General features: G+C 41.2%; 3 protein-coding genes across 4 annotated transcripts; all 3 read left to right on the forward strand.

Annotated features, from left to right (window-relative positions):
- The first annotated feature begins 5,168 nt into the window (after nucleotides 1-5,168).
- On the forward strand, nucleotides 5,169-8,445 carry LOC311057606 (uncharacterized protein). The gene is made up of 4 exons (XM_084074601.1): nucleotides 5,169-5,276; nucleotides 7,384-7,441; nucleotides 7,579-7,926; nucleotides 8,313-8,445. Exons 2-4 carry the CDS (start codon nucleotides 7,402-7,404, stop codon nucleotides 8,408-8,410), a joined length of 486 nt encoding a protein of 161 aa, XP_083930727.1. The 5' UTR covers nucleotides 5,169-5,276; nucleotides 7,384-7,401; the 3' UTR covers nucleotides 8,411-8,445.
- Nucleotides 8,446-10,606: 2,161 nt separating this feature from the next.
- On the forward strand, nucleotides 10,607-18,975 carry bud13 (BUD13 homolog). Of its 2 annotated transcripts, XM_084073873.1 has the most exons (11): nucleotides 10,607-10,751; nucleotides 11,284-11,377; nucleotides 12,500-12,584; nucleotides 13,396-13,764; nucleotides 14,287-14,398; nucleotides 14,450-14,612; nucleotides 15,359-15,467; nucleotides 16,321-16,459; nucleotides 16,950-17,140; nucleotides 18,161-18,242; nucleotides 18,489-18,975. In XM_084073873.1, exons 1-11 carry the CDS (start codon nucleotides 10,615-10,617, stop codon nucleotides 18,580-18,582), a joined length of 1,575 nt encoding a protein of 524 aa, XP_083929999.1. In that variant the 5' UTR covers nucleotides 10,607-10,614; the 3' UTR covers nucleotides 18,583-18,975. The 2 variants fall into 2 exon arrangements, with proteins under 2 accessions (XP_083929999.1, XP_083929998.1); XM_084073872.1 differs by having other exon boundaries at nucleotides 14,287-14,612.
- A 978-nt stretch (nucleotides 18,976-19,953) lies between these two features.
- Nucleotides 19,954-23,280, forward strand: snrnp35 (small nuclear ribonucleoprotein 35 (U11/U12)). Its single transcript, XM_084074670.1, has 3 exons — nucleotides 19,954-20,396; nucleotides 21,353-21,599; nucleotides 21,867-23,280. The coding sequence occupies exons 1-3, from the start codon at nucleotides 20,091-20,093 to the stop codon at nucleotides 22,085-22,087; spliced, it is 774 nt and encodes a 257-aa protein (XP_083930796.1). The 5' UTR covers nucleotides 19,954-20,090; the 3' UTR covers nucleotides 22,088-23,280.
- The last annotated feature ends 2,537 nt before the right edge of the window (nucleotides 23,281-25,817 follow it).

Raw genomic sequence — 25,817 nt, forward strand, 5'->3', positions numbered from 1 at the left:
TGGCTGCTGGAGTGTAAACTTCCCTCAACGATCAGAGAGGAGACCCTCTCCATGCGCTATGCGCAGGCGGGGCGTCGGATTCCTCTGGGCACACAGATTATTATGGATCAGGCTTCAAACGCCCACGGTTACTTTAAATTATGATAAAATTGTCGGTGGTTTACTCCCATTCTCATAAGCCATAACCTAGGCTACTCTAATTCGGACTTCCGTTTGACTCTTTATTGAAATGAACTGCATAGTGCGACTGAGGCTTGACCATAAGGATAAAGCAGATTAACGCGTGTGGGAAGATTATTTCAGAGCTAGACTATATAGGCTACCCCCCGTCCAGTCAACTGTTTATTTTCATTGGCTGAGTATGAGATTACTCTCGTGTGTAGCCTGGCCTACTGTAGCTACATGTAATAGCCTACACACAACATTAAGGTTAATGTTGTTTTAGGCTACTTTGGTCAATTCTATAAGTAGGCTAATTGTTGCTTATAGTGCAGCTGCTGCGCAGCACCACATGGCGCGCCTTTACTTAAATTCGTTTGAATAACACACACACACACGCGCACGCACGCATTCGCGCGCGCGCGCACACACACGCACGCACGCACACACACACACACACACACACACACACACACACACACACACACACACACACACACACACACACACAGTAGCCGACCTATATATAGGCCTACTGTTTATAACTATATGATATAGTAGGCTAATATATCCATTATTGAGAATTGGGACAAATCATGTCCTACCAAAACATTTAAAATTGTTATTTATGAACACAATCATTTAGAAAAAAGTTTGATGAAAATATATTCTTAAAGGATTTATATATGAATTACATAAGATTTTTTTTTTTTAAATGGTCTGGTTTCTTTTTTTTACATCTGAACTTGCACTCTGCCAGAACACCCTTGACTAAGACAAGGATTCACAACTTCAATTTTTCATTATTTATTTTTTTGTTAAAAGATACATAGGTCTAAGAATGTACTTTTGCCATCAACTTTTTTTTTTTTGCCCTTTAAAGTTGTGTCCAAGATCGTTGTCAACTCCGTCAGATTTCTTCAAAAACATAATTTAATCAGGCATAAACAGGTTTTAGCTTCTAAGGTCCCCTGTCTCACTTCCGGGTTTGAAAAAAGGCGGGAAAGCTGTGAAAGCTCTGGTAAGCTTTTATTTTTTGATAAATGCACTAAAAAACGTTCTGCCATTCATAAATGTGCATTCTGTCCTTTTTGTTATGTTTTTATTTTATTCGTATTCTTACAATTTTCTTTAACATTTTCATCCCCTACTCATGCTAATTTGCCTGCCCTTTGTCTAAATTTCCATAGGGAAACTTTCTATCCCCCGTTGGTACTACTATTAACTACTGTAATTGGGTCATGGGAACATTGTCTAAGCACTTGACCGTGTATGATACCTACACCGAAAGGTCAGATCTTCAGGACAAAAGGGTGAAATTGTAGAGGAGATGTAGATTAAGCTTGGGCGTATAAAGAACCCAATTAAGCTGACAGGCACGTCCCCTTAATGGTAGATGGTTTGAAATACCACCCGCCCTCTGAGAACACAGAGGACTAAAACAAGCTGGTTATCCATCTACTGTAATTAGCTCAGTTGACATGATGTCACCAAAAGCAACCACAAGCAGGGCCGGCTTAAGCCTTTCGTGGTGCCCGGTGCTTGGACCCGGTTTCGTGCCCCCGCGACCGTTTTGTCAGCAGGGAGGAACGCGAATTGACACTTCACCGGTGCGTTTCACAGTTTCAGTGCTCCTTCAGCAGCTGCTGCTTCTAAATTTCTGCACTTTTCCGCAATAGTTGTGTCTTTTTTCACTTTCTCCACGCCGTTTAGTGCCCCCCCAAGGTTGGTGCCCTTTGCTTCAGCACCTAAAGCCCTTCCATTGATCCAACCCTACACCCCCCACTCCCTCAGATCAGCTAACACAAGGAAGCTGACAGAACCTTCGCTAAAATATCTGTGACAACACTCCACACGTCCCAGACTCCTCTCCCTCATGGCTCCCAAACTATGTAATGAACTCCCCATTGCAATTAGAACTGCAGACTCATTCCCAATCTTCTGCCGTAATCTGAAGACTCACCTGTTCAGACTCCATCTCAGCCCGTAACACTTGCCCTAGCCTTGATGACCTTGCAGGATTATGCAAAGGCTAAAATGTAACTTAGATAACATAACTTAGATAGCATGTTATGTAGACTGATGCCAGGTCATTGTTGGCCTGGCATTCTATAGTGTGTATAGTTTCAATGTAGGCTGATGATAGGTTCTTGGTTTACGTATGTATTAGTTATTATTAGATCATTGGTTTACTATGTATTATATATGTGTATTATTGTGTATCATATGATGTATTATCTTGTGTCCTTGCTTACTGTAAATCGCTCTGGATTAAGAGCGTCTGCTAAATGCCTAAACAGTAAACTGTAAACTGTAATTCTCTGGTGATTTCAGTCGCATCAATATTCAAGCCTTTCAAAACACATACCCGGTCCCATCCATGAAACAACTTGTGATATCCAAAATAGGCCAGCATTACAACATTGAACATTCCAGAGATATTAGCTCAGTGGGGAACCGGAGATGATGCCTGTGTCTCGCTGATGCCCAAAGGCCAATAAGTGAGTCTGCAGTCTGTGTGTAAAGGCAGTGTGGCGTGGTTACTTTACATGGCCATGACAGACTGGTCTCGTGCTCACGGCCGAGGGGTCAAAAACAGTGGAGCCCTTCAACTGTACAATTACCACAATGTTGGACACCTGCATGAAAGAGGAAGATTCTGAAAAGAATAGTCATGCCATGGATGACAGAAAATATTATATAAATAATTATAAACAGACTGGAGCAATTTCACAAACATGGAACATGGAATAAGTGAATGGCTAATTAAGAAAAACACACTGGAGATCTCTATCTCGACTGTCACTACTCATCTCTTGAGTCAGTCACTCTTCAAGACAAGCTCCCAATATCTGGAAGCATGTCTGCATTGGAGGTTCCCTGTTCCCATATAATGCAACATGGAGCCATGGGTGCGAGTGCATGGTATTTTGTCTGAGTGACCCACTGATCTTCTCCTAAATTATCCCCATCTGCTTTTTGCCCATAGCTGGGACAATTGCTGAAAGGTGTTTCCGGGGCCCATTGCTGCTCCCTTGCTTGGGACTGCAAGGTAGCCTCTACCCAGTTACCACGTGTGGCCACAAGGAGGCACTGCAAGAGCAGGTGTTGGCAGCTCCTAGGCTATGTACTGGCAGGAGACACAGCTCAGCCCCCCCCCAAATAGGACTACGACAGAGTTGCATCTCTCTCAATTTGAATTGCTTTTTCCCCCATTTTTTAAAATGCTTTATTGGCATGATACATGCCAACATATGTTTTACATTGCCAAAGCATACGTATAACATAAAACAAGTCACAACATTACACAGAAACAACAAGTGAATAACATATATCCTAACAATAATTAATAACAATTAATAATAATATAGTAATAATGAAAACAAGTGAATAACAACGAACAATGAGACAATGATAACAGTGATATGCAGCAGGTAGTGACTTTGTTTAGTCCGATGTGCTCGTCTCTTCTGTCCACTGGCTGTCCCTCAGTTGATGACAACTCCATAAGTATTGTGCAGCCAAAACAATATGTTTAGACTGTTCTCCTTGAACATATTGAAGTGATTCATGGTGGATTCAAATTCTTTAAATTTCTCTTTCATTTTAGGGAAGAATGATGTATGTCTCTAATGTCTTTATATTCGTCACATTGTAACAGAAAGTGTAGCTCTGTCTCCACCACCTCCCCTTGAGAGCAGAGTGAACACAGTCTGTCATCTCTAGGCAGCCAGTTCTGTTTGTGTCTGCCTGTTTCTACTGCCAGGTGGTTGTCACTGAGTCTGTACTCTGTACATAGTCAAAGTCTTCCACTGTGTATTCTCGGTTTAGGGCCAAATAGCATTCTAATTTACTTTGGGTTTTTGTTGTGTTTTTCCAATAGGTGATATAAATTAAAATTCATTTTATAAAATACATTTCTTGTTGCATTTTGATACTTTTGGGTTAGTCCTGGTTGTTTGAGTTGGGGGAGGGTTGGTGGAGGTCAGTCTCAGGACCTGCTGGCTGAGGGGACTCTTGCTCATGTTCTCTTCATGGCATTTTAAGGCTTGGTGATGGCAGGAGGTGGGGTCTTACACACACACACACACACACACACACACACACACACACACACACACACACACACACACACACACACACACACACACACACACACACACACACACACACACACACACACACACACACACACACACACACACACACACACACACACACACACGGGGTGTGTATATATATATATATATATATATTTATTTATTTTTATTATATATTATTATATTATTATTATTATTATTATTATTAATGATAATATAGTAGACTTGGTAGTAGTGCTTCATGAAGTTACTTATTTTCTCCACTGGGTAGAGAAATTGAGTCATGGGACATAGGCCTATGACTAGAGGTTGTGTGGCATGGAATATTCGAAAGGGCATTCAGTCACAGTCATGGCAAGGATAAACATCACCTGCCTCCCATGTATTCATGAAACCAGATTTTTTAAATAGACATGAATGGCTTTGAATTGAATTGAATTGAATTGAATGGCGAGGGAAGAGTGGAAGAGAGTCAAGGAGAGTTAAGGGGGTAAGGAGTGAAGTAATCAGGCAAGGTCACAATGTGCAGCCACTGATGCAGCCTCGTCATTCTGTCTGAGGTCTGAGTTTTCTACATTTCTGCACGCTCAGACCGCCAGCCAGCCTTATATGTGCTACGTCCTCTATCAAACACCCTGCAGAGGAGCGACGAATCAGCACTGTGAGCACATGCTGGTCCCCCCACCCCTCCTCCCCCTTCTCCCTCCGCCATCCTGCTCGGTCTCTCATCTCTTGCTCTCTCTCTCTCTCTCTCTCTCTCTCTCTCTCTCTCTCTCTCTCTCTCTCTCTCTCTCTCCCTCTCTCTCTCTCTCTCTCTTTCTCTCTCTCTCCCATCATTCCATCAGAAGTGGGATGCTCTGCAGTGCTCTATCACACAGTGAGCTCTTTCTTCCACAGTCATTCTGTCTGATGCATTCAGTACACACACACAGTCACACCATCCCGGACAAGCACCTGCTATAAATACCACCACACGATAGCAGTTGCTATACAGCATCCTACCTGCTCTGCACAGAGGTAAGGCTCTTCAGAGAACTATTAGAGAGCACAGGTTTTGGGTTTTGTGTCAAAGATATTATATTGTATATAATATATTATGAATGTGATTTCTATGAATAAAACAGCAAGGCACAGACTATTAAGGGAATATTTATATATAAGATGGCTTTATTTTTTAATGTGTGCCGAAATACACAGCCCAGGACATGACCCTGCATTGTTATGTCCTTCTGCCCTGACTGAAGGTTTCAGAATGACAACATAAGCAGCAAAAGGTCCTGGAGACAGAAACAGAAAAGGCATATCAGTTATTGTGCATGTACTGTATATTCGTTATATGTAGACTCTGTATTATGTGTACATACTGTATGCACTGTATGGATTTTACTGCAAGCATTTACCACTGGTCTGCGTACTCTATACCCAATGTCCTGTCCTGTGTTTATCCTGACGTGGCACTATGCTATTGGGTCTTGATTCTTAAATCAGAGACCAATAAAGTACAAAGGTACAGTATGTGTATGGAATATGCTAGAAACCACCACTGCATGAAACAGCACCATAGAATGTTCTGACAGGCAAAAGCTTACGTGTATATTGCCTGGCAATACAATTTTGGAAAATTGGAAAACAATGGTGCAAATGCTCACAGGGGAGCTTAAACAGGGAAAGGCCCACAACACATCTGTTGGGCATCTAGCCAGACAGAGAGAACAAGAAGTGTCTAAGTAAGTGTTGTCTCATGAGCCAGACTGTTGCCTCCCACAATTTTCATAATGCTCCAGTCTATATAGCATTAAGCATTCGGAGATTGTGGAATAGTGGTCTGGCTACGTGAGACTAAAGTAAGTGAAACTTTATTCATATGGCTCCTTTTAAAATCATGATCACAAAAGGCTTTACAATGTGATACTAAAAACAAGCACTCAAAAAAAAAAAAAGTATGGATCAAATTGTAGGAGGCAATAAACATTATGTTATGATTGATGTAATGCATAGGTTATTAGGGAGTCATTGTGGGAGACAGAAATGATAAATTCAATTACATGCCTTTAAGATTATTTATTTTCTAATAATGCAAATAAGGATACAAATACTGGATGTGATAGAAATAAAAGTCAGGGTGGGACGGGCTAGGGTCTTGTCTTAGAGACAGGTGCAATATCTTATCTTTTAGCAGCAGTGTCACAAATGTGCAGGTACAATGTGCAGGTCACTTTAGCAGCAGTGTCAAAAAGTGCTACCACAGTAAAGGACACCAAGCATAGAATATCCTGTATCTTTCTATCTTTAGCAGCAATGTCAAATCAAATGTGCAAAACAAGGCATGTATTTATACCTACATAAGAAAGAAGAGTCATTTGTCTGTTGAATTCAGTTATTTTTAGATGTTTTTGTTTTTTGACCATGTCCTCATTTAGGATTCTGACAGCCACCGGTAAAACACAAGCGCTTCCCATTTCACATCATCACAAGCAGTTTGTTGCTAGGCTGATGTTTGTCCTTCATAGCACCCTGTTCAAGCACCTGCTCTTGTATACGTATGTCCTGCAGAGTTATGTGGTGCACTCAGCCAACTTCACCACCTACGCAGCAGTCGTAGGTCTGTAGGATAGGGCCCACCGTCAGCAAACATAACCATGGTGTTTTGAGCTTCTTGGCCGCACAGTCGTGGGTTTACAGGGAGTACACTCTCTGTGGGTTTCAGAGAAGGCTCTCAGAATGCTCAGGCGGTGATAGGCCTACTAAGCCTGAGTTATTGGAACCCATATTTCTAAAATAGTTAAATAGGAGATCTTCAAGCTCACAACGTGTCGCGACATGACGTGTTGTGAGCTTGTGGCTAAAAACTATCACAGAACTTCATGGGTTCTAGGAGGTTTCAGGTTATGGAAGATTCTGGGTTACCCTTACTAGTCGAATTGATTGATTGAATACTTTATTAACAGTTTAGAAAAGGTACAGAGGTAAGATTTTACAATGATTGTTAAAAGGATAACACAAACATCCCTGGGGGCTTGTTTCCATTGTGGTCCTGTGTATTCAATTCATCAAGAAAAGAGCCATGCATGGTTTCCTGTCTCCCACTGCCTGTTTTTCTTTCTCTCTGTCTAAACCCCGGCAGCTGGATACACGCAGCTCCATGATGTATCTGTCTCTGTTTGTGTATGGAGTACTGGGAGGTGAGACAATATGTCAAGTAACTTCTTTCTAAATGAAGAACATCTCATTTTATTTTATAATGGTATTATCTGACTTCATCTTTCTTTGCTATACCTCATCTGTGGTTCCTCTCTTTTCTCTCCATGCCACACCTCAGTGTTGCTGGTCCCGGTGTGGTGTGACAGTGACACTGAGGAGTTCGAGCTGATAACGGTGTGCGTCGAGGAAGATGAGGACCTGAGGGTGGATTGTCGCATCACGCCCAAACTCAGCCAGATCAACAGCTACGAGTTCTCCTGGTCCAATGGCTCCAAAGAGAACCTCATAAACACCAATGTGTCAGGCTCATCTGCCGAGCCCCGGTTCAAAGATCAGAGCTACGTGGAAGAGCTGGAACCACATGGTTACCGGATGACCCTCGAGGGTTTCACAGAGAAGCTGCCGCACAACACCACCTTCATGTGTAAAATAACCAAGCAGGTCGCCTCAGCCTATGTGGAGAGAGGTATACTTACAGAATGTGTGTTGATTGAACATTGTGTATGAGAGAGAGAGCATGGCAAGAGAGTGTGTAAAAGGCCTATTTATACTTTGGTATGACTGTGTTGCTTGACGAAAATAGTCCCCCCCCCCATCACATTTTTCAGTTGAAAATGTGTTATTATCGTTGAGCATTTTTTGGTCATTCCATATTATTAATATTATTGACTAATTACATAATTAAGGATGCAGTGATATTATTTGGGGGGACAGATCATAGTTTTCCCAGGATAGGGGGTCATGACCCCCGAGGGACTTCCTCATATAATTACACTGTCCTATGTGAGTGCACATTTAAAGAGAGTGACAGGGGAAGACAGACTTTATTTACTTCTCTCTCTCTCTCTACAGATAACCTGGTTCCCTGTTCCGCTGTCAGTGTCTTCCTCATGAAATCCTGCATCTGGGTTGCCGGATTACTTCTCTACCTGTCTCACGCACAAAGCTGAGACATGCACACACATACACACACACACACACACACACACACACACACACACACACACACGCACACACACACACGCACATACACACACACACACGCCCACGCACGTGCACGCGCGCGCACACATACACACACACAAAACATAATATCCTTCCTTGTCAATAAATATCGCTACCGAATCCGATAACAATGTCAAATGTTGTGACCTGTAACAGTTTGCATCCATCCATCTCTCTCTCTCTCTCTCTCTCTCTCTCTCTCTCTCTCTCTCTCTCTCTCTCTCTCTCTCTCTGGTGAGCACCAAAATAATAGGATTTTGTCTTTAAAATGTTGTTGGAAATTAATGCTCAACATTAGAACAATTGTTTTTGTTAGAAGCACAAACAACTAAACAACTATAGCTATATATTTGAATGTACTGTTGAATGTAGGCTACTCTCTGAGTAGCCTGGAATGTGCGTGTGTGTGTGTGTGTGTGTGGGTGCGTGTGTGATTACTGCTGATAACACATTTGGTGTATCATATCAGGCTTTATTAAAGTAAAGAACATGCTTTACATCGTTATGTAGTACAGAGTAATCTACTTGTATGTGTACCTATTGGTAATTTTCAACCTTTCTCAGTAGAACAGATTGTCCAGTCGTTATTTGCAGTTTGTTGATTATAGGAGTACAACGTGTTGAACATACAAGGTTATTTTAGTCCAATTTCTGTAAGTTGTAGCGTGTTGCTCTATCTCAGTGATTCTCAACCTGTGGGTCGGGACCCCCAGGGGGGCCTAGGTGCCCGGACTGCTATGCCCGCGGTCCGGGCCAATTTAAGGAATTTAAAGACCTTTTTAAAAACCAAAACAATTGTAAAAGAAAGAAAAGAAAAAGTCCTTTACAGCATCAAAAGTATTCAACAACCTAGCCTATAAAAACTGGTCAAACATTGGCCAAATTGTCAAATAATATAAGAACGAGGCAAAAATTGTGCTCACAATGCCCCCGCGTTGCGAGGCGTTGTGAGCTTGTGAGGGGTCCCCAGTTCAAATATGATTATGTTGGGGTGTCCCCAGTTCAAATATGATTATTTTGGGGGGTTGCAGCCTGAAAAGGTTGAGAACCACTGCTATCTATCTTAGGTCTGGTGAGAACTGTGTGCCAATTCTTTACCTGTGCGCTACAATGACTATGACCTGTGTCCCCTCTACCTGTGCATCTTATGACCACCACCAAGTGTTCAAAAATAATAATGCAAGATATATCTCAAATAATATCACATGCCAACAATATAAACACAACTGGCTCCTACAATTACACACACTATTTCAATAAAGCTTCACTCTAAGTAAAAATTGCTTTTATTTTGCCAATTTAACAAAGAATAAAAAACATCTATGCAAAATATTCTGCTCATTGTTTTGCTATTATGCTTTCAGTCAGTGGTGTCTACTACAATATGTCCCTCCGGACCCTCCCTTTGTAAGCCTATGATGCAGGTACATACTGCCACAATTTGAGGGATACAAGTTTACACTAATGTTGACATTTCAAACTAACAGAAATCATTGATAGGATATTAAGATTTCCTTCATTGATCACCATGGGGATCATCTTGTAAAAGTTGCTCACGAGCTTAGAAATAACAATGAAAGGAGTGCAGGGGGGATGTTGCATGTGAACCAATACTAGTTTCTGTAGACAGAAGCATATATACAGTACACAGTGGATACTGTGTACATATAATTAATACTCCACTAAATATCAGGAGCAAACATTGTACTTTCTACTACACTACAATTAATTGACAGCTCTAGCATGGACCCCCACTACATACTATATTTTCATATGATAATGATGATGATGATGATGATATAAACCCTTCCATGCAACTTGATAAGAGGCTTTCAAGCTAGCTCACGATTTTAGGTGATTGTCTCACTCTCAGTCCCTAGTCAAGAAATCCTTGTTTCTGATGTTCCAATAGAATTCCTATAGGATTCTTGCTTTCATTTTGCTAATAATTTCTGTAACCTCAATCATAATGTTATTGAAAATTCCTAAGTGTGTGTGGGAAGGGGAGGGTGACGGTCACACACACTATTCTATTCTAATCTAGATAGTATTAGAATACTTTCCACCGAGTTCGCGAAAGGAGCTACGTGGTCCTTTTTGGTCCTCAGTGCCACATGTAGTTTTCGACAACAATCTCTCAGGAAAAAGCATGGCGGCTTCTACGGGCAGCAGCAAAGGAGCAGAGTTGTCCAAGGCTGAGTATTTGAAACGTTACTTATCCGCTGACGAAGATGTCCAAAAACCCAAGAAGAAGGCCAAAAAGAGACAGAAGATTACTGAAAAGCGGTGAGTAACGGATTCAAGTGCTTATGGACAACATTCACACAGTCTACTAGGCTGTTGGTGAACTAAACCAGTGTTGCCAGATTTTGTGAGAGAAATAAGCAACCAAGTCTAGGACAACAAGCCCAAAAGTAGCAACTATAAGGGCACTTAGGCCATTATGAGCACTTAAAACCTATTTACTGTATATATTTTACTGAAAATATCTGATCTACAAGCTCACAACGCGTACGAAATCTGGTACGGGGCTGGTACCCTGCCACAAATATTTTCAGATGGGGGTTATTATAGGGACAAATGCATATTAATTTGGGGGTCCATGACATGAAAATATTTGCGAACCACTGGTTAAAATAATACAAAATTGGAGAAACGAGGCCAAAAAAACGCAACCCTTAACTACCAATATTTACAAGCAACTTCACAGAAACATTATCCCAAAGTCGCCTATAATAAGCGAACATGGCAACACTGAAGTCAACTTGTCCCAGGTTGCTAAAGGCCATTCTTTTTCATTTATGTGTTCTAATGTCAGAATGAAAATAGTGGATGATGATGATGACTGGAGGCAGATGGCTGCCGAGGAGGACAAGGAGGCTGAGGAGGAGGAAGATGATGAAGCTCCTGTGGTAAGTTGATCGAGCTATAACGCCATCAAGCTAGCTTTTTGCTATTTAGTTAGCTTTCTGATAAGACACTGATCTCTGTGGTCTGGTTTATTTACAACCCAGTCAACTATGTCATGTGTGGAATAAACTAGCTCTGGTCAATAGCGTTAGAAGGAGGAACAAACCAGGCTTGTTTAAGTGGCTAGTGTGCACCAGCCATACGCATTTAATAGCCAAGTTAAAATATATCTGGCTACTGTTGGAAGCTAAAAAAAAAAAAAAAAAACTGTCCAAGACAGCTGACCCTTTAAAAATATTTAGAATACCCTATAAAGTCTATGGCTTCGTTTGGTTTTCATTTTGTGAGTGTGTTTACAAGAGGCAGGAATACTTAATAAAAACATTTTGGACTAAAATATTTTTTGCACATTCAAGAAAAAATAAGTATTGGCTAGACTAGATAGATGTCTATAGATGGCGTCAGTGTTGTATTGGTGATTTTGTTGGTGGTGGGACGCTATTTTAATGACGTCACGCGCACGTCGCTTAACACCCACGCTACAGGTCACACAATGGACAATTGATATGCTCATTCCTATGTTAATTCATGCTGGTGTGACAACCGGCAGTCGGCAGCCTTTGTTAGCTTTGTTGAGGTGTGAATTTAAGGTTGTTTTAAATCTATGCATGTGCGTGCGTGTGCTCCTGCTCAAAAAAGGGGTTGCACAGCATGTTACCGTGTCCCAAGACCAATGCATCCCTGGATGGGGTGCAGGGCCATGTTATCATCAGAATGTGACGGGCACAGGTTGATTTTTGAGCGCCCTAGTGCATGCTACGCTCGGCCAAAGAGACTAGGTGGCAGCGGTGGCCTAGTGGTTAGAGGGGCGGCCTTGATACCGGAAGGTCCCTAGTTCGATTCCCCAATTCATCACATCAATCATGAATCACCGCTGAATAGCCCTTGAGCAAGGCTTCCATGCAGGGTCCGGCTGGAAACAAGCTTCGTGCTTAGTCCGACACCCTGGGTAAACAACAAACTTTGCTTTGCTTTGCTTACTTCCTCCTATGAGTATTCTAGCCTGTCGATGAATTGCTATCGGCGACCTTGAAAATGTACCATGTTGTTTCTTGTCTACTCAGGTTGCTGATGTGATTGATGATCGGCCAGAGGAGGTGAAGCAGCTGGAGTCATTCAGGGTCAGCAACAAGTGGAGAGTGATGGGAGGTAATAAGAGATCTATCAAGGCCCATACATCACATACCAAGCCTACTTACCAAGCCTACTTATAAGAACTAACGGCGACTACGGTGTAGGGATGCAACTGTCGATTATTTTCTTAGCGATTATTCTATCGATTACTTTTTAGATTAATCATCAAGTATAGCAACGAATTGACACAAATCTGCCATACAACAGTGTCACATAAATACGTTTGTAGATCGGTTATTGATGCTATTCTACATTTGAAAATGATTCTTTTTTATAATAACCCCTACTACAGTATGGTGACGTCTCCGATAAAAGTTGCTTTTGAACACACCGCCCAGACTACAGCTGACGGTCAGCTGATTGCTCTGTTCTGCACCTGTGTGATAGGACAAGGGTTTCCCAAACTTTTCAGGCCGCGAACCCACAAAATAATCTTATTTGAACTGGGGACCCCCCACCCTGACAAACACTTGGAATTGTAGGAGTTGAGGCATTACATTTAGCTTGCCTCGGTTCCACAGATAAATATTGTGAAAATAGCTGAACTACAATCTCACAACGCCTAACAGTGCGAGGCGTTGTGAGCTTGTATATCGGCTATTTTCACAATGTTTGCCTCTCTCTTGCGTAATATTTGACAATTTGGCCAATTTGGTTTTAAAAAGGTCTTAAGTCATTAAATTGTAACTTAAGAAATGTGCAGCAGATACCCTGTATATACCTACACTGTATGTTGGTTTGTTTACTGTTGAGTTAGAAAACAATGTTGCACATTAAGCTTTTTGATGAAATAAGTAATGTTGGGTGTTCTTTCTTTCTTTCTTAGCTGATGAAGATAAAGCTACAGAGGAAGAGGAAGAGGAGGAGTTGAGGGTATCTCGTTCTCCTGAGCCTGCAACTAAAGGAAGGACTCGCCATGACTCGCCAGAGGCTCCATCGATGAGCAGGACCAGACACGATTCACCAGAGGCCCCATCGGTGAAGAGGACCAGACATGACTCACCAGAGGCCTCGTCGCTCAGAAAGGTGCGTCATGATTCGCCGGACATATCGCCTCGTAGGAGAGGTCGTCACAACTCTCCAGACCAGTCTCCTCCAAGACCATGCTCTGGGTCTCGCAGCAAACCTGACCAAAGCTCCTCACCCCCTCGGCCAAACAAACATTCAGGGAGAGCTCAGAAGGGGCATAGCAGAGGTGAGTACTGAGAAGTATATTGTGATGCTGATGAACCTGGGGGAACCTGGTACCTAACTAAAATGACGCTTAAAGGGGAAGACCACAAATTTTCAACATTGGACTATGTCTTTAATACACCTTAGAGCTGTTGTGTGGAAATAAGAGAAAATCCCCCCCCACCCCCCCCATTGATTGAGCTCATGTGATCAGTGACATACGCAGGGTGTACTTTTGGCTGAGGGGGCGGAGCCTAAAGTACACCCTGCGTATGTCACTGATCACATGACCTCAATCAATTATCCAGTTCAAGGCAACACAGAAGGGGGGGGGGGGGGGGGGGGGGGGGTTCTTATTTCCACACAACAGCTCTAAGGTGTATTAAAGACATAGTTCAATGTTGAAAATGAGTGGTCTTCCCCTTTAAAGTATATTTTTATTGAGCATTACGATACAAAACTGAGACTCTCATTTTCAAGTTTCATTGCAGAGCCTGAATGCATGAAAGAGCTGTTGGTTATGTTTATTTTTTTTCTTTTGCAGATCTGTCACCTGTCAGGAGAAAACCTAAAGTGTCATCTGCAGGTCAGAAACATTCACCTGATTCTCAACGGTCACCGCCAGCAAGGCGAGCTCAGAACAGACACGACTCTGGCTCTGACATATCGCCTCCCAGAAAAAAAACGCAAAGGGGAGGTGGTTCGGACTCTGACCAATCCCCACCAAGGAGGGCCGAATCTCCACCCAGTAGAAGGGGGAAGACCAGTCAGGGCTCTGACGGAGACCAGTCACCGCCAAGGAGACGGATGCAGGGTGGACGGGCACCGGGTGATGACCTCTCTCCTCCTCGCAGACCTGGGCAACCACAGGTGAAATAATTACACCAATTCAGTTGGAGGTGGAAGTGTCATTCATCATTGATTTCGGTGTGTAGCCTCTATTTTGAAGGCAGTAAACGGGCAATCGGCAAGAAAAGCCCAGCGCTGTGGTTTCTTTTGAGTAGGCACTGGCAGGCAATAAGCGATTTCAAGTGCACAACACCAGACAGTTAAAGAATCTTCAACCACCTTGTTATTGCACCTCCCACAACCAATTTTGTCTTAGATATAAAAGTAGGGATGTCCGATATTATCGGCCTCCCGATATTATCGGCCGATATTAGCATAAAAATTGATATCGGGAAAATATCGGTATCGGTTTTTGAAAAAAAAAAAACATTTTTTTTTTTTGCTTTATAAATAAGTTACAGGAGTTCTTACTGTATATATATGGTGTGTGTGATATGAAATTTGAGCTTACCCTAATCACAATAATCCCCGCATATATCGGTATCGGTTGATATCGGTATCGGTAATTAAGAGTTGGACAATATCGGTATATCGGTTATCGGTAAAAAAGCCAATATCGGACAACCCTATATAAAAGTATGATACACTGGAACAAATACCTTAATGTGACATTGCATTTTCCACTCTCTGAACATCTTTGTTGGAAGCTTTTGACCTCAAAGACATGTTATATATACAACTTGTGGGAAATGCCCAAATTAGTTTATATAGTGATTTTGGTTTGTGATCTAGGAATCAGAGTCTATTTTATTTTTCTTTGTTTCCAGAGCGAGAGGATGCTCTCAGGAGGAGCGGCTGGTCTGGTTTCCATAGACATTCTAAGGAAAGAACAGGAGGAGAACCGACGCAGAGAGAAAAACAACGATGGACTCGCTGGTTAGCTCAACTTTTCTTTACTTTTTTCCACTGAAACTTTCTTTTGAACATGTTGACAGTATTCCCTATCCAACACTGTGTCTAATGAATCCTGTATGGCTCAGTTACACTTATCTACCATCCTCGGGGACACTTATAGGTAGAGCCATATGAAATCCGTGTTAACGGAATCGCGGACGGAATCGCGGAAATGACCAATAAAAATGGAATTGGAATAAAACACGGAATATTGCAGAATTTGGAAAATAAAAAAAAATCGCGGTAAAAAAATTTGTTTTACCGCGATTTTTTACAAATCCACGGGACACCACCATTTTGCATGGCCACACGTAGAAATAGTCTTAGAAAGACGATAGAAACAATAATACATGGGCGACGCCATTTTGCGCATGCTCAGACCGAATTAGACCGAATTATTTTGGGAACATTTTTGCGTATAACACAACAAGGGCCATGTATGGACTGTTATATCTTGAACATTTATTCATTTCCACTTACCAGACACTTTTTTTATGGTAAAAATGAGCATAAAAAGCAAAATACAGAATTCAGAAATATTAAAATGGAAAAAACAGAATTTGGGAAAAAATAAAACGGAATTGGGAAAAAAATAAAACGGATTTCATATGGCTCTACTTATAGGCTCTAATGAATTAATAATTCCTGTTTAGTCTGGGCATAGATAGGGTGAACCTCTGCACGTTTAGGTGCTTCTGAGAAAAGCTCATGGACCCCAGCCTGCTCACTGATTCTCAGCTAAATCCTAAAGGTGTAATGTTACAAAGATGTTGACTTGTGAAGTCAAATTAGCTGGTCTATGGTGCAATATTTTAACACTGTTCCTCCTCTCCAGAGGAGTCCCGCAATGCCCAGACTGTGTTCAGAGACAAGAGCGGCAAAAGAAGGGATCTGGACACAGAAAGGGAAGAACAGAAGAGGAAGGCTGGAGAGAAAGCAGTGAAAGATGAGAAATACGCTCAGTGGGGTAAAGGGTAAGAGAGGTCGTAATATTTCGGTGAATTTGTGGAATGAGATGCTGGGGTATTATGTGTTCAAGTTTACCAATGTATAGTATGTGCATAGTGATCTATTTAGCAATATTGGCCATCTAATTGGTCAGTAATTTCTATATCCCCAGATACTCTCCACAGTGTGACTTTATTTCCCATTCTTTCATGTGAATGTAATTGTGTCAATACTATCAAATAGTCGTGTAAGCTTTTCATTTTGGTGAATTTTATAGAGGATAAATAGCCAACTTTGCTACATTACCTCAAGCTGCGTTCTGTAATTCTAATGATTCCATCCATTCCATGTGAAATTCATGGAACCATAAACTGTTGGTGTCATCTGCTGTTTTTCTAAACACTATTCTAAGCTAGTTTTGGCTTTAAACCATTACTGTGTGACCGAATCTCAAATATCTTGTTTTCTGTGTGTGTCTGCCTCCCTGTGTGTTTGTGTGCATGTTTCTGTGTGTAGGTTAGTTCAGTCACAAATGCAGCACCAGAAACTCGAAGACGCGGTGCACGAGGCCCAGAAGCCTCTGGCACGTCACCGTGATGACGAGGACCTGGACCGGATGCTGCGAGAGCAGGAGAGGGAGGGAGACCCGATGGCGGCCATGCTCAGACGCAAGAAAGACCGCACCTCCAAGGCATCGGGCATCAAAGGTCAGGGCACTACACACACCCTGAGCATCAAAATAATGTGGCTGTCCCAAATACATTTTTACAATCTTTGAATATTGTGCGCAATTTCCGAGTGAATGTCTGAATACTCATTCTAATATAGTTCACCAATAAATAAATCTTACATAAAAGTTATTTTTCGGCAAGATTGTTGTTTAATGTAAATGCAGTAAGTCAAGAGCTAATCACACTGTCCAAACACAAATCTGCACTAGGGTCTTGTCTGTAAAACCAGGAAATGCTAACTCTTGAAAGTTGTTGCAAGTAAAACAAAAATATATTTTTAAGTAAATCTTTTAGTTACACCAACATTTTTCTTGTGAACCGGGTTGTACTTACTGGTGAAGATTTTATAGATTTTTAGCTTCAAGTAGTCAGAGGAGACAGCAACCCCCTCTGAACAGTAACAGAAACACCCACAAGCAGCAGATTAATGCGCAATGTATGCTTCGTCATGCGATGTTGTCACGGGCCGGAAATAGCATATTATAAGCTCACAACACGCCGTGGATATGTCGTACCATCATACTGTCGTACGATGAAGTATACATCGGCCAAAACATGGCAGCCTCGTCAGTTCCACATGCACACATGACCTGGCTGTGCAATGATTACAATTTATAAACAATTAAGCATCAGAATATTGAAATTCTATTTGAATGGAAACCTACTGAATTAGAATCTGAGTATTCTGATATTTGGAGCCAAACTAGGTAGCCTTGAACATTCTTGAATGTCAGTACTGCAACAATGATTTAATCTTTCCATTTATTTAACTGTGGGTATGCTCAGTGTTAGTTTAAGGGTACATTTTTTAAAAGTTAAACTACCACTGAAGATTTTGCAGTGTATCCTAACATTTTAACACCATAATTGTATCTAAAAACAAAACACAGACTACTCACTTTGATAGTATTGGAAATGGGCTTGACTGTAACGTGAAAACGTGTGCAAGCCATCACGGCAATTTACTTTTTGCAACGTCCTGTGTTGTTTTCTCAGAGAGACCACGATACAAAGGTCCCATGCCGCCACCCAACCGATTCAACCTCCTACCCGGCTATCGCTGGGATGGGGTGGACAGGTAATGTGTGCGAATATCTGCTGTGTTTTGTGTTTGTCAGAGTGTTTTTTTGTTCTGCTTGCATGCATGTGTGTCTGTGTGTTGGTGTTAGATGTAACTGTATGTCTGACAGTGTGACACACAATGTTTAACATGGCCCTGTTTGTTCTATTTTTGTGTATTGCTTGGATGAGTAGTTTTGACTGCATACATTAAAACCTGGGTCTCCAAACATCCATGGAATAATTTTGTATGGGTCTGTTCCAGGTCAAACGGGTTTGAAAAGAAGCGCTACACCAGGATATCAGAAAAACAAGCGGTTCAGGAGGAAGCTTACAAATGGAGTGTTGAAGATATGTAATGAGACTGCAGGAGGAGAGAACTGATGGAAAGAGAAGAGGTGTGTGTGTGTGTACATGCATGCTTGTGTGTGAATGATCAGATTCGACTTGATGCAAAAGAAAAGAGAAGCCTAAGACAAACAGAATCTAATAATGGTTTAACAATACACAGACTGGGCATACAGTACGCCACATCCTGGACGATATGGTGTGTTTGAGTAGGAGAGACAGGGAACACGTCATTTATCTCTGTAGTGCAGTAAATGTCACTGTACACTGTAATGGATTGATTCAATACCAATATGACTACTGTACATAGATTATAATTAACATCTGTCCTTTTGTAATGCTGGATTCAATGTGAATTCCATATTGATGTTTGTGTTTTCACTGGGTTATTAAATATATTTTGTAAACTAGTGCATTCTGTGTTTCATTTTGAGCACATCCAGTAGTGCTTGTATTGACAGCTGTCTGTCTGTCTGTCTTTACTTACTTTTACTTACAAACATACTACTGGCTCTGAAAGAGTACAATAAGTGCTTAATGACACCTATGTTGTCTGTCAACTAATTTACTGCAAATCGAACCGGAATGTGTGCCTTTGAATACTTTTTACTGTTCGCTGTTGGGAAACTTGCCAAAACTTCAAGTTGCAAGGGTGCTATAGCAAATATGCTGAGTCACGCTAATTGGCTTTTATACAGTATTGTTTCGTTATTTCACATTTAGACAACATTGATTACGTAGGTGTCGCCAGGCTTTCTGCAGTACCTGTGGAAAGACCATGGTTTCGGGCTGGGTTTTCAGAGCTCTGTTAACAAAACAAGAAGGCTGTGATTTACTTTGTTGTCATGTGAAGTCCACAATATGGTCACATATTTCAGCAGGTCCCCAATTTCTCAAATTCATAATTTAATTTAGCCAATCATTAATGGGATAGTTCACCCCAAAATGATTTTTTTCCTATCGATTAGTCACCCCACGGAGACTTGAATTCATGGATATTTTTTTGTCACATTCCTAACCCAATAATTTGATGACCGACCGGTAGGCAGCGGTTCTGGTAGGACACTCTTTGTGTCTCCTACCGGAACAGCTGCCATATCAATATATCAAATTATTGGCTTAAGAATGTGACAAAAACAAAAATATGTCCACGAATTCAAGTCGAGTGATTAATCGATAGAAAAAAAAACATACTCTCTCGCTATGCCTTCGGCCTGGCGGAGACAAAAATGTAATTTTAGGGGTGAGCTATCGTATCCCTTTAATTCGTGTTTGAGAAGGAACCTTTTATTTTCAATTTGTTTCCTGGCGGAACGTTTGTTTCGACGCGCTCACATCCGCTTTTGAATGTTTTGTTTTTTCGTACCGATCATAGAGTTAAGTACCGATACTTCCATGGAGTAACTCGCCTCCTACGGACAGTAGTCTATCGCCCTTTTGCCAACTTGTTGTTAGAGTAAAACAGCTGGAGGGGAAAGTGTTAGTTTAATCTCATCCATTGTAGTTGGAGGAGACCATCATGATGAGCGAATGGAATCCAATAGCGAAGGTGTACGACCCGCTCAAAGCGGGCAGCATCGACGGCACCGACGTGGAGCCCCACGACCGAGCGGTGTGGAGGGCGATGTTCGCCCGCTACACGCCCAACAAGGGCGTCGCGGGGGACCCGCTGCTAACCCTGTTCGTCTCCCGCCTCAACCCCCAGACGACGGACGACAAGCTCTACGAGGTCTTCTCCAAGTACGGAGACATCAACCGGCTGCGGCTGGTGAGGGACATCGTGACGGGCTTCTCTAAGGGCTACGCGTTCATCGAATATAAAGAGGTTTACTGTACATGTTTTTCATTTTGATTACTACTCGTTGGTATGATGCATAGTATTGTATGTTTGTTTGTCATTAAATGTTTCGATGAATTGAATACACGGTACTGAATATACGCTATTCTTTGAGTTACACATCCGTGTTTTTGAGCAATAAGCACATTTGTTTGGCCCGCATTCGGGACAGCTGATGCTTCTGTGGGCCAAACAAAGGCCTCACGTGACGTTCTACTAGGTATTATCCTACAGGTCATTATTTTCTTAAGTTCAAGAAAGACATCTGCATGTGTGAACTGTTCATTGTGTCAAATGTACCTAGAGACAATGCTGTACTTAATTTTGGAATTGTACCCTACCCAGACTAACAACACGTTTTGGATCTCTGTATATTGTTGATAATGTTGACTCTGATTTTAGTCTTTACTGGCAAAATGTGGCTTCAATAATAATGGTAATAAGAAGAAAAATGAGGAATTCATTATTCTAGCTAAATTTCATATACATAAATCCAAATGTAGTCATTCCAAACCCTCATTCATTGTATTTGAGATTGAAGCCAGGCAGTACATTAAAACAATTTATGACTCAAACAATAAGAAAGCTGCCAGAACTGTCTTTTTATTTTCACTCTTTAATGTTTTCTGTTAGTAAATCCCCCTGGCTCTGATGATGTTATATAGATGTATTGATAACTTCTTTGTTTGTGTATGTTGTTTGTGTTTGTTCTTATTGTATTGTATTTCATGAGATTATAAATAAAGATAGCTAATAAAGAAAACGTAACGTTGATCCCCTTCCCCTATTCGCTCATACAGTCTAGGACATGATGTATGTGTAGGCAGAAGAATGGAAACAAGCCATAGCTTTCTTGGGGTTTTAATCCTTAATAGCAGACCTTGTATAGAACTGGTGCTTTGTTTTTGGAAACTGTTAATAAAGTATTCAATCAATTAATCAAGGAGAGAGCTGTGGTTCGGGCTCGGAGGGAAGCCAACAAGGTGGTGGTGGATCAACACGAGCTGTTCGTGGACTTCGAGCAGGAGAGGACTCTCAAAGGATGGGTGCCACGGCGGCTGGGAGGCGGCCAAGGAGGGAAGAAAGAGTCCGGCCAGCTGCGTTTCGGTGGGAAGGACAGGCCTTTTAGGAAGCCCATCAACCTCGGAATGAACTGCATGATGCCAGAATGGGCCGCTGGTGGTGGAGGAGGTAGGGCTGTCACGATTACACATTTAAGTGGACGATTAATTGTCTACACGAATAATTGCGATTAACGATTGCGATTGGCATTGAACATGTAACATGTAATAAACGTATTTTTTGTTTGCCTTTTAGGCTTTGTAATCAGAAAGTGCACAGGGCAAATAACTCGAATATACAAAGACATTATTGACATATTTGATAATTTTATACTTTCAAATGTATGAGCATTTTTCAACACGGAAACGATTATGACAATTGTAATAATTGTGACAGGCCCAGGAGGAGGAGGAGGGAGAGACTGGGACAGAGGTGGAAGAGAGAAGGAAGACCGCCACAGGGACACTGAGTGGGGAGGCAGAGGAAGGAGAGACGACCGTGACAGAGGGAGAGAAAGAGGAGACTCATCATACAGAGACAAGAGGGACAGGAGTTCTGAAAGAGACAGAGATGATAGAAGACATGCTGATAAGTACAGACACCGGGAGAGGAGATGAACACAACAACAACATGAGAGGAACTGATTTATAATAAATGAAGAGTCAAAATAACTAGTTGACAGACATACAGTGGTGCTGAAGCACTAGCCTTAGTAGCACACAGCCCTAGTTGTCTTATTAAAGATGCTGGTTGTGGTGCTAGCACATTTTACGAGGATTTACAGTGGGTGCTGAAACTAAAGTGAAACAGACATTGCGTTGAATTTATTATTATTTGTTTTTTCATGACTTGACCTATGGAATATTTTTTTCCTCTTCCTTTTTCAGGGGTAGGGGTCAACTTGTTACTTAGTTGACCTTACCATGCAGGAAGAAAAAATATTTAGGTGTGGAGAGAAGTACTTGAATGTTAAAAACCGAAATACAATAAAAAAATCAATAGAACATTTCTATCATGGCTATAACATTTCTATCATGGCAATCACATTTAACAAACAAACGGTTTTAAGGGGTTTATGAGATAATATAGTAGAATATAGCATTACATGAAATTTTTGCACTTTTTGCTTAATTTAAGCAGGACAGAGAGACTGGAAGCAGAGGGTCTTTACGTGGGCAACATAGTCTGGTCAGCTACAACTCACCCCAGGCATCTTGCATCATGTCATCATAAGTGGTCAATATGATTGTGCAAAGCAGTGACATGGCAGATTTTTCATTCATTTGTGAGTGTTGAGCTACCATCATGGAGCAGCAAACATTAAAGGATAAGGCTGGAGTAATTATGTGTTTCTTAACCTACGAAAACACCCCCAGAAAAGCATTTATTTTACCAGTACGGTCTATCTGGCCTCCACCAGATATTGTCATATCCAGAATTCATAGGATTCCATTGTTGTCTAGAAAACTGTGAAAATAAGTCATACGATTGTACTGTTGCTTGTGATGAATGTGGACTGGACATACTATTTCCTAAGTTGTGAACCCGTGTGTACACTACAGCAACAGGCTACAGGATCATAAATATATAAATATATTTTTTACTAGTTCTGTATCTGGACTCTGAAGAAAAGGTTGTGTACACCTTTGTTGGAAGGCCAAAGGCAACACCTCTATGCTAAGGGAGGAGAGAAAAATATTTAGTAAATGTCTCCCCCTAGTGTTCAAATATAAGCATCAGATGTTCTGTGTTTTCCCCACATGTCTCCCTTTCCGCTATCTAAATAAAAATGTATAAAAAGTCTGGTTAAATATTTTTGTATACTTCAGTAGTTATCAGCAAATGTGTCTGTACCCTAATGTGGCCGTCAAGAACTTCTAAAGAGATCACAAAGAATAATTTAAAAAGATGTTTGTATTGACAATTATTAATCAATATTCCACTTAATAACAATTAGATATATCAGGTACTGACACAGGGTCTATGCAATATCAAGGTGTGGTTGTTGACTGTTGATATTATGTGTAATGAACCATCTCTCAGAAGGTGTTTGGTTTTCCAGACCCAGTGGCTCTCGACCTGCCGTGACGTGTGTGTTTGATCACAGGCCAACATGGGTAAGTCTCCATCTGAACTGTTCTGAAGTCTGTCCTGTTAATTAACACACACACACACACACACACACACACACACACACACACACACACACACACACACACACACACACACACACACACACACACACACACAGCATCCGAGTTATTAGTGTGGTTGCCCTAACCAGACTATAGTACTCCTTATACTTTATTTATTTATAGATAAACAATACTTCGGGCCGCTACTCCTCCCACAGTTTATTTTTCCCAATTTAGTGCTATATGTCAAAATGACCGGTCTGACCGGGAATCGTGCACTTGCATAAGGCTAAGAGATCGGTTGCATAGTTTAATTGATATTGATTTATTAGTGCATTAAATTTCCCCATCCACTTCAATGGAAAAGTGAAAACACTAAAATTCAAGTATTTTTTTCTCAGAAACCGTAAGAGCTACAGTTACCAGATTTTGAGGGGAGGTTCATAGTTTATTGCCAAATTATTGAAACAAATATTACACCATTCGGCCTCATGGTGGCGCTATAAAAGCCCACTTTACCTTTTGGCCTATAACTCTTGAACCGTAGGTCGTAAAATCAAAATTTATTTTTCCCTAGATTCCTTGGGTCATTACGTAACTCCCCATATAGGCCACTACCATTTGCGTATGGATAGATTTTTTGATATTGATTTATTAGTGCATTAAATTTCTCCATTCACCTTCATGGGAATTGCACAAACTCCCATTAAAGTATTTTTTTCTCGGAAACCGTAAGGGCTACAGTTACAAGACTTGGAGGGGAGGTTAATAGTTTTTTGCAAAATTATTTAAAAAATAATCACACCAGTCGGCTACATGGTGGCGCTATAACAGCCCACTTTACGTTTTGGCCTATAACTCTTGAACCATAGGTCGTAAAATCAAAATTTCTTTTCCCCTGGATTCCTTGGGTCACAACGCATCTCCCCATATAGGCCACGCCCATTTGCGTCAGGATATATTTTCCGCCATTTTGAATTTTCTTCAAAACACACTTTTTGTTCCTTTTCCTAATTTGTTTTTCCAAATCACACAAAAATCGGTACACGTGATCTATGGACCCCTGCGATAAACATATCCAAACGGCATTGTGATAGTCCTTACCGTTCTTCCGTAAATTGTTTCCAAAGTTAGTGGGAGGGGCCGTTTCACCAAAAATGTCAAAAATCACGAACGAAACGTCCAATCGATCCCAAATTTGAATCACATGTCGAGGGTGATTTACTCAACGAGTCCCCAAAAGCATTTCCACTTTGACCCATAGGGGGCGCCCCGAATGCGCAAAATGTCACCGTTTGATGCAAAAACATGATTTTTGGGGGGGTCAGTCCCTTCAAAATGAAACGCAAGTGATCTCAGGAGTGACGTGACAATGTAATTGCCGCAGTCTCCAACGGTATTCCTCCCGGCGTATTACTCGAGTCCCGACCGGCGTCGGCGCAACCACACTTTGCAATTGCAAATTGCGACGCGTCTAGTTTACATTCATTCTAGCTCAAAATTACTAGTGGATGTCAATAAAACAATAAAGTCATAAGACTTGATGACACAGGAGATAAATGTTGAGGTAATTTATGTTCAGTTTCATGATGCACAAAGTTGCCGTTCTTTTGCTTCTTAAAAATCATAAATGACAAATTAAAAAATTATGGCACGGCCTAATCCCTTAGCCCTGATACCAGCAAACAGGCTAATACATTTCCTTGGGAGAATGTCACTGAATGTTGGGACATATATTTTTGTTCTAAACTCAAAAATGCTGAAAATGGCTATTCTAAACAGTTTTTTACCCTTGTCTGTCTACCCTTGATGGCTGTGACATTGTCCTTGTTCGTTGTGTTAGTAATAGTCTATAGAATCTACTTGACTCCAGAAAATATGAATCAGGATGCTATAATTAATGTTTAACATAGACCATATGCTGTAACTGCCAATAAAGTATTCAATCAATGAAAATGTTTAAGCTTCCCCTCAGAATTCGGGGAATTGTAGGAACCGAGAAAGGCCATGCTTTCTCTGTCAAGTTATAGTGAGTTATATCATAAATGTATGCATTATAAATGTTTCTATAAACTATGATAACAGTTAACTGAAATGCACATCAAAAGCATGATAATGTCCTTTTAATCAATGTGTTAATTTTGTGTTGTATTGTTTCCTGAGCTCGAGGAGGCTTTACAGAAATAAAATTAACCTCAATAACGGGCTGATG

The sequence above is a fragment of the Gymnoscopelus microlampas genome (genome assembly GCF_963454915.1).
Source record: "Gymnoscopelus microlampas genome assembly, chromosome: 12".
In the NCBI taxonomy this organism is placed as follows: Eukaryota; Metazoa; Chordata; class Actinopteri; order Myctophiformes; family Myctophidae; genus Gymnoscopelus; species Gymnoscopelus microlampas.